Source organism: Lynx rufus, unplaced genomic scaffold (genome assembly GCF_022079265.1).
Source record: "Lynx rufus isolate CCGP_SWC_20201006 ecotype Redwood Valley unplaced genomic scaffold, mLynRuf1.p SCAF_11, whole genome shotgun sequence".
Taxonomy (NCBI): Eukaryota; Metazoa; Chordata; class Mammalia; order Carnivora; family Felidae; genus Lynx; species Lynx rufus.
Window position 1 is genome coordinate 45,935,215 of NW_025814825.1, and position 16,969 is coordinate 45,952,183.

The 16,969-nt window shown below is 43.9% G+C and overlaps 1 protein-coding gene across 4 annotated transcripts in view; it reads right to left on the reverse strand.

Annotated features, from left to right (window-relative positions):
* SORCS1 (sortilin related VPS10 domain containing receptor 1) overlaps window positions 1-16,969 on the reverse strand; it is a 505,682-nt gene that overhangs the window by 20,894 nt on the left and 467,819 nt on the right. For all 4 annotated transcript variants that reach the window (XM_047072706.1, XM_047072707.1, XM_047072708.1 and 1 more), the window contains exons 22-24: window positions 13,398-13,510; window positions 10,565-10,696; window positions 221-320 (exon numbers count right to left, since the gene is read on the reverse strand). In XM_047072706.1, coding sequence (XP_046928662.1) covers window positions 221-320; window positions 10,565-10,696; window positions 13,398-13,510 — 345 coding nt within the window. The remainder of the gene's footprint in view (window positions 1-220; window positions 321-10,564; window positions 10,697-13,397; window positions 13,511-16,969) is intronic.

A 16,969-nucleotide genomic window follows, 5' to 3' on the forward strand; every position in this document is an offset into this window, starting at 1 on the left:
GGTGATTCCCTGACAGTTTTTGCTGGTGCCTAAGTAGAAAAGTCACCTTACTCTTACAGGTCCTCATTAGGGCAAAAATGCCAGGCAAGGGAACCTCCAAAGACTGATGCCCTATTTCTCGTTAGCAGTGGTAACACCTCGTCTTGCTAAGATGAAAAGACAGACTGGGATCCCCCTTTGCTAGAGCCACTAGCCCGAAGCCAGGGACCTGTAAACTGACCTGCTGTTAAGTGAGCCGCATGGACAAGGATTTGGACCCCAGGCTTCAGCTCAAAGTGCACCGAGTTTTGATTGAGCTTGTGGATCAGCAGTTCTGATATCTGAAAGAAGAAGTGTCAAAATGAGTGCCACCAAAACTGTCATACCAACTACATGTTGAGAGATATTTACTGTAGTTACCAAGGCATCCCATGAGTTATATAAATGAGTCTTGTATGATTCTGAATTTTTATTCCAGAATACGCAGACATAACGGTGTTTTAAGCATGATCGGAATTTACATCCAACAAAATAGGACAAATAGTAAATATAAAAATTTCTGTTCTTAAAACATTATCCTGTATTATCCTAGAAAAAGCCATGCCCAGTTTTTTGAAAGAGCATTTGTTAAACATAAAAACTTAAGTGGTTTTGTACAATTTACATATTCTGGTGAGGTTTGTATTCATTTATTTTACTTTTGATAGTAGACTCCATCTCATCTGTGCTCCCTTCTCCTTCCCCCAACTGTATACTGTGGCTTCCACAGAATACTTTATGAATATGTATTGAATGGTAAATATAGTTCTGCTTAAATAATACAAAGCACAATCTAGGTAATGCATTGGCTGATCCTTGTTTCATGCTTATGGACATCAGCTAAACAACTCCCCAGGCTGACACAGGTGTACTGGGCAGACTCATGGAATTCTGGACCACAAAATATTTAACCCTAAAAAGAGGCAAAGGACCATGTTTCAGTAGGAATAGCAGAAGGACAGTTTTATAGACAAGGCAGCACTGTTCACTTGTTCAAAGTAGAAAACCCAGCTCAATTTTCTTCTTCTTTCGAACAATTTCTGAAAAGATATTAGGGAAAACCACACCCCTGTTATTTTTATCTGGACTCCTTGCCTTACTTTTAACATTCTAATCATCAATTTAATATTTTACTTAGTATGCTATTTAAGTCCAATTAGATGCTTTCTGACCCACCATTTTTTTCCATTTTATATTTGTTGAGTTTTATGGAGTCCACCGATTTGCCAAAATGACACCTTTGATTGATCCTTTTATCAATTAAGCAGGGGCTCATGGCTTTGTTTTGAAGCAGAGAGTTCCTGGCAGAAGCCCCTGATGGGTAATGGAACTGAACTGCCCTGCACATGAACTTCTTTGCTTAACAACGGGAACTTGGGAGGACTGTCAGTGACCCGCGGTTCAACACCTGGGATCCAGTGCAAGCTCAGCGTCTCAAATGCTTTCATTTGGCAAACCATGCAGAAAAACAAGTCTGTGATACAATTATGGTGAAAACAACTTTATCCTCTATATTAGGCTACTCTTTTTCCTGGACACGAAGGATCTTCCAGAATGCTCCAGGTTTATAGGAACAGATTTTTAACACAGACTATATAAGATGTTTTTCCTCTGTGATCTCTAAAGTGTTGCAATGTATATGTTCCTATCGTATCTTATAATTCAATTGGTAAGGTTGTTATGGGACTCTGACAGAGCATTTTTAGTAGAGGTCAATCAGAAAAGTTTTGGTTATGAAACAGACACACAGACACAGAGAGAAATGTGTACAAATATGTGTGAAATATATGTGTTTATATACATATGCATATATGTGCATATATGTGTGTGTGTGTGTATATATATATATATATATATATTTTTTTTTTTACATTTGTAGTAAATTATTTTAACTCAAATAGGAAAGACTTGTCAGAAGTAATTGAAGAGCTGCCTTATTTTGCAGAGTCTATCTTGTGGCCAAAAGGGAAACATTTATTTGCAAGAGAAAGACTTCCCTCTTTCAACCAGTTGAAGTGATATTTATTTCTTATTCCCGAAGATGTTTTTTCCTCAAGTGAGAGATGCAAATAACTAAACCAGAAAATAGAGTTCATCAGAACAACAAATTTCTAATTTATAATCTCCAGGAGAGTTCCTTGTGAGATAATTAACTTCCAAGATTTGTTTTGGTTTATAACATTACTTCATTGGATTTATCTGTATCATTTACAAAATTAAGCAGGCTATGCCAAAATAATCTGGTAGCAGAAAGTAAGTTTCATGTAGTTAACTTGCATCAAAGGACATGCAATAAAGAACACATATCTGTGGGAAAGAAATTATGCACAGAAACAAAACTAAATGAAATGTACATTGCACACAAGAATAATCTCAATCATAACCATGCAATTCTCTATTCAAATAAATTAGTATGAAACTGTTGACAGATTTGGACAATATTTAAAATTTTTTCATGCCGCTTGCACAATTATTTACCCTATATTTTTCATCAGATCCTAAGCTAAATACTTTTTATTTATATAATACACAGATACATAATATACCATACAATTCATATGCATGGAACACTTTATAGTGGCAGAGTTGTATATTTGTTACTATCTTTCTAACACAGCCTGCTGGTGTCTCCACGGAAAGGACCATGGATCTCACCGGACATACCTAAGTTTACCCAGTTAACAGTTGAAGAGTTGACACCTGACTTCGGTTTTGTTTGACTCCTAATCCTGGGGCATTTTCATTAAAAATGTTTTCCTCGAACCAGGTGACAAAAAGAGAGAGCAAAAGATACCTGGAAAGAGGTCTGGCTGATCAGGTGTAGGAAATTAAAACAAAACAAAACAAACCAAACTGTAGCATTTCAGTAATTATGCTGCCATCTCTTATTCATCTGTGAGGTGCACGGCTTGTGACAGCAGTCCCATGTCAGCTGACCAGTATAAGCTGTGCGGACAGGCAATTGCCAACCCTCTCCTCTGGTCTGCCACATCCTGTTCACCAGTTAATACAATTTGTAATGTTTGGAAGAGACTTCGGCTACAAAAGGAGTGGAATAAGCTGGAATCCATAGGGATTGGCATATCCATAGGGAATCCATAGTGGCAGCAGCCTGAATGAGAAACACAAAACCTGGCATGATACAAACTAAGTGGAATAATGTGTGGCTGCTGGGACACTGAACCTGCTGAAGCCAGTTCCATATATTTATTTTTCTCTTACTGTCCAAAGTGTGTTGTCTTAGCAAATTTCATGTATCCTTTGTGCTGTGATCCCTCTCCTGCTGCTCTCCTACACAGTCCATTTTCTATTCTCCTTCAGCTAAATAATCACGATCAAAGAAACAACATATTATTCTTGGTATCCGCCTCGTGGCGGACTACGCGTGTGATTCAAGTTTCACTTGAAGTACCAGCTAAAAACACAGTGGGGACGCGATAAAAATGCTGGGAAAGCTGCCATCAGAAGAGCATAGTGGGAGGGACCTGCTACAGAGAGAATGCCAATTCTCTTCCTTATCTTCTTCACAACATATAACATTAAGTATAGCAATCAGAATAGGCTAGGTTAGGCAGAGGGAACAGTGTTCGAATCTCAGAGGCTTCAAACAATGAAGGCATATTTCTGGCTTACATTTCCTACCCCTTGCACGTAGGCAGTGGTACTCATTATGGTTACATAGGGACACAGCCTGGTGGATGCTTCTATCCACAGCACTACAGGAGGGAAAAGAGCCCTCAAGGGTCTACAACTGGCATTTGAATACTTCAGCTTGGATGTGACACAAATCATTTCTCCTCCCAGCGCATTGGCCAGAATGAGTCACACGGTTCTGCCCGCAGGAGAGACTCCAAGGTACAACCCTATCATGTATCCAGAAGGCAGGGAACTAGAAATATGTTTTTTAATGTTGATTTATTTATTTTGGAGAGAGTGAGGGCAGGGCAGAGAGAGAGAGGGAAAAAGTGACCTGCAAGCAGGCTCCGCGCTGTCGACACAGAGCATGACGCCAGGCTTGATCCCACAAACCATGAGATCATGACCTGAGCTGAAATCAAGAATCAGATACTTTAACCAACTGAGCCACCCAAGTGCCCTGAGCTGGACATATTCAGTCTACAGAAGTGATGGTTACCACACAAAGAACACATTTAACATACAAACAATTTTAAATGAAACCAACAGGGGAAAACACACTCTCAGGTTGTAATGGAAGTGTCAAACACTGAAACACGAAAAAAGAGAAATTTAAGGACAGAGAAGTTGGTAAATCTATGAAATTTATAAGCCAAAGAAATGGTACAAGGTCAAACTACAGACGCAAAATGGTCTTTGGCAGATGTATCAATGATAAAGCTACACTGGGCCAAAATGTTAATGTTTATCTCTGAAGTTGGCAGGAGGAATGCAAAGCCTACTGAACGTAGACAGCATTCTGGTGCCATGTTCAGTGATACTTGCCTGTATTGACCTTGGAGCTGACCCAAGTAGATCACTCCTGATCCTGTTACATTATTAAGGTCCTTTCAAATAGCAGTTGAAAAATCATCTTTTTGGAGTCAACAAAGAAGGATCTCTTTGAGGGATCCCTCAACAAAGAGGGAGACCTTTCCACTTCACCCAGCATAATTTTTGGATTATATCATGGAGAGGGCAATGGAACCAAACACTAATTCTATCTAACACCAGCATACTCCATTCCCTTCCTTCTTAGCCCAAAAGAATCAGCTTGATTAAAATGCCTGAGAAGTTTCCTGCATGATATAATGAAGAAACATTGGTTATACATATTTCCTTCCCTTGTATTCCCCATCACCAGCTCTAAGTTTCTGTCTCCCTTTGCCATACTCCTTCTGGTCCAACTCTTACCTAATCAACTTTCAATTAGAGTTTCCTGCCTTAATGCTCTTCTTCGTAAACTCCAGAGTATCTCTATAATTCATCTCCCCATGTTAAAAAAATCTGGACAGGGCAGATTATGCAGGTAATAGTCTGAGATTATCAATTATATTTCATAATGAATCTTTAATTCCTTAAAATGCTGCTAGTAGACTGTTCCATTTCCAGAGACACCTTTCCTTTCTCTGGATTTTGAATTTTTTTTTTAACACTTATTCATTTTTGAGAGACAGAGAGAGATGGAGTGCAAATGGGGGAGGGGCAGAGAGAGAGGGAGACAAGGAATCTGAAGCAGGCTCCAGGCTCCCAGCTGTCAGCCGAGAGCCTGATGCAGGGCCCAAAGCCACCAACTGTGAGATCATGACCTGAGCTGAAGTCAGAAGCTTAACCAACTGAGCCACAGGTACCCCTAGATGGTGGATTCTGCATCTGTCAAAGGTATATGGTAAGAGAGACAGTTAAGGAGAAAATTCATTGTTGATGGTTGACATTTTTTTCCATAATCGTTTTGTTTCTTCTAAATGTTTTCATGCCCTTTAAGATTCTGCAAGACAACATGTAGGCTCCCTATCTCCCCAGCACAGCATCACAAACAACCCTGGCAGAACATGATGGTCTTTCCTCCTTCCAGGAGAGCCAGATACAAATCAGTTCGCTTCCAAGGACTCAGAAGCAAGGGAGTACAGGGTGGGGGGCGGGGGGAAGGTTGCTCCATACCTGAGAAGCTGAGGAAGCAGGATGTGTTATCCCTGATGAGGCCAGCTAAGGGCAAGTGAGCCTTTTCTTACTCCCCAGAGATCTGAAGTAAAGACTGGTAGAACCCTCCCAGACAGAGGTCACTTGATTAACCCTGCCCACGTTATCCTGATAACAAGGTCAAGTACTTCTCACTGTGAGGAATTTTCAATTTATTTCACAGACAAGATAGCTTGATCTGAGCCAGCATCGCCGTTCCCCCGGGGAAGCTAAGGGAGGAGAGCCAAGAGCCCTTTGCTGGGGCCTCACCCTTACAATCTTCTGGGTCCATCTGGCCAGGGTCCCACTTCTTCCCCTGCTGGGAGATCTGTGCTGTATATTTACAAGAAAGCAGCTGGAGCATTAAGAGAGGGGTAAGGTCAGCCCTTCCCAAGTTCCATCTGGGATTTGAGTGCCAGACTTCAGGGCGCAGTGGGGAGGGGCGGGCGTTCCTTCCTGTTATTTGGATCTGCTTTGCATTCATTTAAAATTTCTGTGGAATTTATTACAAAGGGAGTCACTTGCATGTGTCTCCCTGGTGTTACTTCTCTCTCCCTATTTTTCTTTGAGGAACCATGTCCTTCCCCATCTCTGTCCAGTGGATTCTGGAGAGGCTTTCTGAACCCCTGATCCAGGCAACATATCAAACCTCTGAGTTGTCGGAGGCAGCACTCTGTCTGTCCGACTATAGGGACTTGTAAGAGATGCCTACTTCACCCAGGCTAAGCCAGTGCAGACTCCTGTGGCGCTACTGGGTGAGAGGCAGTGCTTCCTGAATGGGGCTGACCGGCCAGCTGAATCGAGGCTGGAGATTCCTGTGGCCACCCTTGCCTTCCTGCCCATTGGCTTCGTTCTCATATGGTAGCAAAGAGATGGGGAAATGAGGGAAGGAGGAGCGTGTTTGGTGACATTTTTGAGTGGCTCTGAATTCATCCATGTGGGCACTGTATCCTTGGACCTTCCAGTTAAATAAGCTCATAATGTCACTGTTTTTCCTTAAACTGGTTTAAACTGGTTATCTGTCAGTCGCAATCAGAAATAAAAAGAAAAAAGATCCCCAAACTCAAAACAAAACAGAACACTTCTCATTCATTTGGTGCAACAGCCTTGGTATTTTCAGGCCCATGGAGCAGAGTGGTATCTGATCCACGTCTGCAGCAGGGCCGTGTGGGGGACAGCGGGCTTGAGTTCCTTGTAGAAACAGAAGCTGTGTCACCTCAGGCAAGTCACTGACTTCTCTGTGTTGGGACCTCAAATTCCTTTATTTTAAAGGGACTGAGTCAGAGAGAAGCGTCCAAGCAGCCTCTTAGGGTTGAAAACTACAGGTTTCTAACGGCAGCCCATGTCATGGCATCTTGACCCAAGGCTCAGTTTTATGTGTTGATTTTGTTACTGGACTTTTTAAATCAGGATGAGGACATTCCCTAATATAAGGACACTGATTTCCCATGTGCTGGGTTTGATATTTGCTTGCTTTGAGTCCTAGATAAGCTGGATACACTTGTAGTTTCCTTAAACAGACTGACAATTGCTAGCCTGCTAGTCTGATTCCGTTCTTGATACAAACCCACTTGAAAACTCTGATGGGTCTTCCTTACTCCTGCATAGTTACTCATGTGCACGCTTTCTATCTCTGCCTGTCCTCCTTCTCTTCTTGATTTTGTGTGATTTCATTCATTTCTCTTTTTCTCACTCCCACCAGCATCTTTCTTCAATACATGCCCTTGACCAAGCCCAATAGTCTCTTTCACAAGCTTAAACTTTCCTTTTGGGGGCATCTGGGTGGTTAAGTTGGCTAAGTGCCTGACTCTTGGTTTCAGCTCAGGTCATGATCTCGGGATTTTGTGAGTTCAAGCCCCACGTCGGGCTCGGCACTGGCAGTGTGGAGCCTGCTTGGGATTCTGTCTCTCCTTCTTTCTCTGCCCCTCCCCCACTCACACTGCTTCTGTCTCTCTCTCAAAGAAAACACAAAAAACAAAAAACAAAACTTCCCTTTTGCATTTCCATATATTCTCTTGTTATCATAAGATGACCACACATGTATCCATCATTTACCTACCATTTAATGAGCATTTATTATAAAGCCAAGTACTTTGCATATCATTTCTTTTTTTTTTTAAGTTTATTTACTTTTGAGAGAGAAAGAGAGAGCATAAGCAGGGGAGGGGCAAAGAGAGAAGGAGAGAGAGAGAGAGAGAATCCCAGGCAGACTCTGTGCTGCCAGCCAGCTCAGAGCCCAGACGTGGGGCTCGAACCCACCAACCAACCGTGAGATTGTGGCCTGAGCCAAGACCAAGAGTCTGACGCCCAACTCACTGTGCCACCCAGGCGCCCTGCGTATCATTTCTTTAATGTTCTCTCAAATACCCTACAAAATGGGTATTACAGTTTGTGTGACTTTGGGGAACTTGCTTAACTTTCCTTATCCTAAATTACTTCATCTATAAATAATGAAAATAATGGGTATCAGAGCTGAAACTAGAAACGTGGTTTACATGTTTCCACTCCCATGTGTTCTAATAAAATGGCTAATTTCCCCACAATGTGTGCCAAATGCTAAGTCACACAGCTTTCAAACAAGCCAGCTGCCTTGAGACCTCTGATTCGATGGTTCATCGGTGACACCAGGCTGCCTCAGGGACAACCACTCATCTCTCAGAATGTCTCTCTCAGACGAGAGAGAGAAAAAACAAAACAAGAACTCCAGAGAAAAGAGTCAAAACAAGATACATTCATAAACAAGCAAAAGAAGCTTCATAGAACGTACCCCTCTTCTGTCCACATTTCTCATCGAGAAAATAGGATCCTTTTAGGAAAAAAAAGAAAAGCGTGAGAAAGAGAGATGCACAGATGATGTGATAGGAAATTAGCTGGCTCTAAATCTGGACTCTCTTCCATACCTGAAAACATGAGAATCTGGATTTCATGGAGAACTGGTAAGATTTCCAGAGGAGGAACAAATGTACGCGTTTCTACCTAAAGGCTGTGGACACTGATGTACCTCCCGCCCAGCTTCTCAGCAGTGCTGGCAGAAGAGGCAATCCGTTTCTTGCTCCCACCAAGTCACAAGTGCAGATGATAACTTGTGGAAAATAATGGGAAACTGAGTGCCAGGGCTGAGCGGGGTCAGAAGCAAATCTGATGGACTCCCCCCACCCCCCTACCCCGCCCCACCTGCTCTTCAATTGCAGTTCTCTAGGAAATGGACTTCAACAGGGCTCTCCAGGACAGCTTTGTTCTTCCCTACTTGTACAAGGAGGAAATTACAGAGGTGAGCCTTCTGCCAAGTGAGAAAGCAGGGTCAAAAGGAGGGTGTGTGCTGGGAGGTGGGCCTGGCTGTAATGTGGGGTTGTTGTTATAAGGCTGTTATAGGAGATTCTCTAGTCAGCCTGGCAGACTACAGATCATGGGACTAGATTATGGGCTCATTCTTTTTATTATTTAGTTAATTTAATTTATTTTTTTTTTAAATTTACATCCAAATTAGTTAGCATATAGTGCAACAATGATTTCAGGAGTAGATTCCTTGAGCCCCTTACCCGTTTAGCCCATCCCCCCTCCCACACCCCCTCCAGTAATCCTCTGTTTGTTCACCATATTTAAGAGTCTCTTCTGTTTTGTCCCCCTCCCTGTTTTTGTATTATTTTTGTTTCCTTTCGATTATGGGCTCATTCTAAGCAAACTGAAAAACTCCACGTGCTCGAGGGGACAAAGCCAGTATTTATTCAGAGCCTGGGAAGAATCCTATTTTTAATCTTTCTGCCAGAAAGAACTGAGAAACCAGAATCGTGCAGTCTCTAATGAGGTAACCAGCTCCAGACTGATCATTTTATCTCAACAGATGATGAAGAAGGGGAGCAGGGGGAAGGGGAAGGAGAGGGAGAATAGGAAGAAGAAGAGGAAGTAGAGAAAGGAGAACAACAGCATAATAATAATAATAATCCTCACAACACAGATTAAAGAATCTTTTGAAGTTAAAAGGAAGAGAGGGAGAGACCAAAGATCAAAGGGGGCAGGAAAAAGAAACACACACACACACACACACCAGTCTAATACTGCAGGAGATGGTGGACATGAGGAAAAAAATGGACCCCACGGACCACTAGAGATTATCTGGAGCTAATATTACTTCATTTATTACAAACACAAATAAGTTAATTTCACATAGTGGGGGTACAGAGGATTGACGATTTGTATACAAGTCATACCTTTTAAAAAAGACATCATGGGGGCACCTGGGTGGCTCAGTCGGTTCAGCATCTGACTTCGGCTCAGGTCATGATCTCTCGGTCCATGGGTTCGAGCCCCGTGTCGGGCTCTGTGCTGCCAGCTCAGAGCCTGGAGCCTGCTTTAGATTCTGTGTCTTTCTCTCTCTCTGACCCTCCCCCACTCACACTCTGTCTCTCTCTCTCTCTCTCTCCCAAAAACATAAATAAATAAACATTTAAAAAAATTAAAAAAATAAAAAATAAAAAAGACATCACGTGTGTCACGCCATTTGATTCTCGCGACGCGCTCGTGATAAAAGTAAGAAACAAAAGGGGTAAATGGGTTCAACCTCCATGCATTATTCAGCCACTTCCTTTTTCCCCCACTTAGTATCTTGGACAATTTGTCACACAGATTTATCTAATTCATTGTAAATACCGTGTTCTCTAGTGTGGAGATATATCCCGAATGGTTTAGCCACTGCCTACAGTCACCACTCCTGCGTGGGTTTTGTGGTGATGCTGTAGTTAGGATCACCAGATCACGGATGAGACACAGAGGACCACAATGTTGAAGACTCCACAAGCAGCCAGTGTGCTCCCTCTCAGGTCCAGCGCCCTGAGAGCTGCTGTGCTGGTGATCGGTACCAGCAGGGGTGTGGCTCAGACTGCTGCGGAACCTGAATGTCACCTGGGGGACTCACCTGCTCCAGGTCTTCCGCTGACCTTTTGCTTTCTCCAGTTGGATCCTGATAGGGCAAGACAAAGAGTTCAGCTGCGGTGGGCAAGCCAGGGAGCACTGCCACCAAGATGTGCTCGCCTGGGACCCCTGTGGCCTGAGGGAGAGACAGAAGCTCCGATAAGTCCCATAGGAAAAGGTGGTGAGAAGCATGGAAAAGCACGGAGTACTCTGAGAGGGTGGGGGGTGCAGGCAGGCAAGAAGGACGTGAGCTTTCTGGAAAGGACCTGACATGGTGCAAGGCCGCTGAAGCCCGTGCCAATGACACTCCCAGGGGCGAAGTTAGCGATCTGTCCTCAAGGGATGTGGGTGCTGCATCTCTATTTCTGCCACAGGACACGTGGCAGGTAGAAGAAGGTTAAACAGTGGCCCAAGGCCACCCAGGCAGTGTATGGTGATGCTGAGTTTGGAACTGTGGTCTGACCACGAAGCCCGTGTTCTCAAGCACGGCTGTACTGCCTCCCTTCGCCTGACGCTTACATGCAGGAGCCCCTATCCCAGCTAACGTCCTCTTTTAGGGCCTTCCTCGATTTGAAACTCAGACATTATATCTGAATCATCCTCATTATATGCAAAAATGTTGACTGAATGACGTTTGCTTAAAGATTTCACTGTGAAGTGTCAAGAGAAAAATCCCATTTGATGAGATCGAGGGAACTGGTTTTTAGATAATATTCTGTTACATAGTAAATTGGAAGAAAAATGCCAAAAAAAGTTGACCCCAAGTTGTATCTCTTATAGGGTTTATTAGAGTCCAATTGATAGTACGGTACCTTAGGGCTTAAGGAATTAGCCAAGTGTAACTACCCATCTCAAAGACAGGGTGGGATGCTAGGAACCAGGGGCTGGGTCAGCTGCCTCCTGAGATTGGGTAGTCAAGGAGTCTTTGAAATTGGAAGGGATTGGCCCCTCCACCCTACAACACCCTGTCCTGAGAGATGTTGAGTCAACATGTTTATTCTGTATTTAGCTGATTATGCTATGCGGCAGCCTGGAAATATTGATGAGCAGGAGTTTCTAGCCTTCTGGACAGCTGGTGGAAAGGTAGACGCCCAGGGGATGTGATCCCTAGACTATAAATGTGAAGACAAAGCAGCCTGGAAGACTGGTCACTGCCGGGCTAATGCCTAGTTGATAAATCACCTGGGGGAGTCGGGCAGCTACCTGGGAGGCCTATAGGGATATGGATCCCCAGAATGCTACAGATGGAAGGAAGGTATCTGTGGACTCATTATGGGGTGTGAGTCATCTCTCTTGGACAGCGGAGGAGAGAAACCAGTTGTCACCCCAGGGACAAACAGCTCCAAGGGCAGAAGGATCCATTCCAGGGGGCCTGTAGTCTAGTCGCTGCGCCCCCTGGTGGCCATGATATTTAGCCACCACCAAGGTCTCGGACGCTGAGTCATGAAGACAAAGGTGAGGTGGCATTTACACAGAGGCACATGAAGGTAGTCCTTCTCCACCCCACTGTTCCATGTATTCCTGTTTCTCCATGTAATAAAGCAAAGGATGGCCATCGAATGGAGTGGTTGGGATCCCACGAGGGTGGTCTGATTCGAGTCTGATTTTTAACAGTTTGGCCTTGGGCAGGATACCTAAGGTCTCTATTTCAGTTTCCTCAGCTGTAAAATGGGAATTATCAGAGTACCTACATCAGAAGCTAGTTCTTTTGTGACTAACAAAGGAAAAGCACTGAGAAGAGTTTTTGGAATACTGTTAAGTTCTACATAAATATCAACACAGACAATGGCATGAATGAGGACAAGGCCGGCCCTTTGTCAAAAGGCTGGACATGAGATCTGTTTTCTGAGCAGGGGTTATCTGAATGCCTTTAGCCCATCAGCTTCTTTATGTCACAAGGCATGATGTTCCTGGGTCCAGGAAACAATGGCTAAAACACCCTCAACTGATTTTCCTTTTCAGACTAAGAAGATCCCCTGGGGAAAGACAGCTCATCTCTGATTTTCTGGGTTTGTGCAATAAATCCAAGCAGCTCCATGAGATGATATCCCCATTCCTCTGCTTACTCACGAAAATGGCGTATGCAGGGGAAGATGTGCCTAAAGAGACTGTTTTCCCAAATTATCAGTGATACTCAGACAGGGATAAACCACACCATCTTGGTATTCTCCCAGAAAACTTAGGGGGTTGTGTTTCATGTGTACAAACCCAGACATTGGACTCAGACCCTTCACTTCAATGCAGGAGCTTCATCACTTATTAGCTGTGAGACCTAAACAAGTTATTTAAAGTCTCTGAAACTCAGCTGTTTTGCCGGCAAAATGAGGACAATAATACCCTCCCATTGGGGTGGTTGCAGGAAAGAAATGCCTTTAAAAGAACTGAGACACAGAGAGACGGCTGACCATCACGTGCCGAGGGCTCACTGCCTGTGGGGCTGGAGGCCAGGGTTGCTCTCACTAATCGTATTCATGCTGTGTCCCTTCAGTGTTGAGCAGGTGGCTGATCTTACACTTACTAATGACCTGATCATGAACCCTGCCGTATGAATATGATGGTCATAAATTTCCATGTTTCTCTTCTCTAAGCAGAAAAAAAGTTTCACAAGGCGGAAGGACCATGTGTTTGTTCCCAGTCTCATCCCCCTAACCCAAGCGACTGTGCTGTGTCTGCCTGCATGGGGATCCACTACGCAGAAAGCAGGTGTTTAGCCAGACCTCCCACGGGCTCTAGCTCGTGCGCTGTCAGCTCTCTGCACAAGAGGCCCTCACCATGCAGCTCTTGGAAGACAGAGAGAAAAACGTGTCGGGACAAGAGAAGGAACTGTCTGCACTCACTTCCACCAGGGACTTTTTGATGACTCGGCTGATGTCCCTCCTCCACTCGGGGATATCAGGGTTGTAGTCGTCCAGGTTCGGAGAGAAGGACAGGCGAAGGGACCGGAATTCCTCTGGGGATACAACAGTAGGGTGATCACCGTAAGTCCATGAGTTTTCTCAAAAGTGTGCTGTACTTTATGTTTTATGCAAAGCCTTCGTAATGTGTCTTTTTCCTCCACACTTGCCAGAGAGCCTTCTGGGAGGAAAATCTGCTATTCCCGTTCTAAGCCTGCTACCTCTCCCAGCCTTCGTTTTCTAAACCAAAGCCCTAGGTCTGGCCCATGCCTTGCTCTGCAGCCTTTGCCCACGGTTCCTAGTTCTGGACTGTGCATTCCCAGACACGAAAGGCCCGGCATGCCCTGAATGCATGGCAGGTTTCTGACCCTGAGCTTCTGCATTTACTGTCTGTCCCTTCCAAGGAGCACCCCATCCTTTCTATTGTCCACACACACAGTATTCAAGCTCTAGTTCGAGCACTTACCGATTGAATCCTTTCCCCACCATGTTTCATTGTCTTTTTTAAGGGCACTACTGTGAGTAGCACCTATCCCCATTATCATTATATGATTGTATTATTATTATTATTATTTGATTACATGATTATAATTATTATTATTGTCATTCTGTTGCTATGTTTTGTGTGTATGGAACTGTCATTTGATGGAATTTTAAGCTCCTTAACCCAAATAATTTGTTCATTCTCTCTGTAGCTCCTGAGTTCATCGTGATCCTCAAGATAGGATGGGATGACAAAAGCAAGGGTCTGATGGGGAGAATACGGGAAGCCAGAGGAACTCGGAGAGCCACAGCATCAAGACAGACGCATATGTGACATTTATGGAAGAGAGGGGGCAAGGCTTGCTGACCACCCTGCAGTGTGAAGAAGGTTCAGCAGGACCGTCAGGGAGTCTCCGAAGGCACATCAGTGATGAAGGAGTACCCTGCACCCTGGGAATGGGTCTGCTTTAATATCCCTGTCACACTCTGTCATTAGCTGGGATTGGCACATGGGAGGCGTGGCCTTGGCCCAAGCACAGTGACGGGTTTCAGAGCCCAGCCCTGGATAACTTAGCTGAGTACAAGTCAGGTCATGTCGCTGCCCTAAAACCTGCTAGTGGCCCCACATGGTGATTAGAATAAAAATTCAGCTTTTTAAAAAAATTTTTTTAATGTTTATTTATTTTTGAGAGACAGAAACAGAACACGAGCGGGGGAGGGGCAGACACAGAGAGGGAGACACAGAATCCAAAGCAGACTCCAGGCTCTGAGCTGTCAGCACAGAGCCCCATGCGAGTCTCGAACCCACAAACCGTGAGATCATGACCAGAGCCAAAGGTGGTGTGTAACCGACTGAGTCACCCAGGTGCCCCTAAAAATTCAGCTTCTTAACCATGTCCTTCATAGCCCCACATAACCCGGTACAGGCTTTCTCTCCTGCCTCACGTCCACAGGCTTCCCTGTGCTCCAGGACCCTGTCTTCCCCCTGCTCCTGCATGCTGTCATGCTCCTTCCCACATTAGCACTCTTCCACTTCCCCAGAGACAGCACAGGTGGCTCCTTCTCATCATGCAGTCTCTCCTGGGAGAAGCCTTTGCCACTCGCAACCTGAGTTATCCTCTCTTCTGCAGCCTCAGACACCTTTCATCATATGACCCTATTTGTCATCTTCAGACTTCTGGCCACTTAAAGTATTTTGTTTTTACTGTCTGTCTCCCATACTGAAATACTAGGTCAATGAGGACGGAAACTCTGTGTTCCTGGTCCTGTGGGATGGTGCCCTGCACATGGTAGGTTTTTCTAGTCATTTAATTAATAAATTTTTATTCAGTGAATGAATGCGTAAACTTCTCTAGAGGCTCCCTGTAATCCGTGCATGTGCTCCATTTCTTTCTTGTTTTAAGCATGTCCTCATGTTTCAGTAGTGGCTCAGTGACATCAGCAATGCCAATTACACATTCAGAAAACATAAGAGCCCACTTCTGCATTTCCTAACAATGCTAAAGACTTATCAGACACAGGCTTTGAAGATTCTTAAATTATAAGGTGTGTATTTCGGTGGTTAGCCTGTTCCAAAGTCCTATTTTTCAAAGCTTGTCCATTTTATGAGACACTGGTCACCTATATGAGTATCACCACTTCAGTTCTGATGGAGAATAACGAAATGCATCTTAATTAGCAGCATGGAAAATGGAAGCCCCAAGGAATCACTCACTGAACCCTAACTTTTCACTTTAAAGATGTAAGGTAGGGGCGCCTGGGTGGCTCAGTCGGTTCAGCGTCTGGCTTTGGCTCAGGTCATGATCTCGCGGTCCATGATTCCGAGCCCCACGTCGGGCTCTGTGCTGACAGCTCAGAGCCTGTAGCCTGTTTCAGATTCTGTGTCTCTCTTTCTGGCCCTCCCCCACTCATGCTCTGTCTCTCTCTGTCTCAAAAATAAATAAACGTTAAAAAATATTAAAAAAAAAGATGTAAGTTGATTTTTTTTCATTTTCCCTGAACCTCTTACCAAACCATAGAAACCAAATCTATAAGGGAAGATGTTTATCTTAATAAAAAGACACAAACAGAAAAATGATACAGCTCTCTCTGTAATAACTTAGCGTGCCCACTAGCAGGGGACAGGAGTTGCACACTTTAGTTTACTCAACAAGCAGGGGGTGCATGTGGGAGCAGTGGAAAGCATAAGTAGCTGAAATACATACATACATACATACATACATACATACATACATACAGTTAAGCCTTGAACAATGTGTGGGTTAGGATGCCCTCCCTCACCCTGGTACACAAAAACCGACATTTAATTTTTGACTCCCCAGAAGCTTAACTATTCATTTAAAAAATGTTTTGTTTTGTTTTGCTTTGCTTTGCTTTTGACAGAGAGAGACAGAGTATGAGCAGGGAAGGGGCAGAAATTGAAGGAGACACAGAATCTGAAGCAGGATCCAGGCTCTGAGCCGTCAGCACAGAGCCTGACGCAGGGCTCGAACTCACGAACCACGAGATCATGACCTGAGATGAAGTCGGATGCTTAATGGACTGAGCCACCCTGGTGTCCCAAAGCTTAACTATTAATAGTGTATTGTTGACCAGGAGACTTACTGATAACAGAAATAGTCGATGACCACATATTTTGTATGTTATGTTTCATATACAGTATTCTTACAATAAAGTAAGCTGGAGAAAAGAAAATGTTATTAAGAAAATCATAAGGAAGAGAAAATACATTATAGTCCTGTACTGTATTTATCAGAAAAATCTGTATATAAGTGGATCTGTGCAAACCCGTGTTGTTCATAGGCCACCTGTGGGGTGTGTGTGTGTGTGTGTGTGTGTGTGTGTGCGCGCACATGTGTTTGCAGCATATTTACATTTTTTTAAAGCAAACCTGTGCCCTGAAGCAAATTAAGGAAAACAATACAAATTAGATTTTCTTTCCTACAGTCTATTTTGTGGCTTTGGGTGGACAATCTTTTCCTGGTCCATTTCCCAAATATAATGCTTCCTTCAGTCTGACCATGATGGCCTTA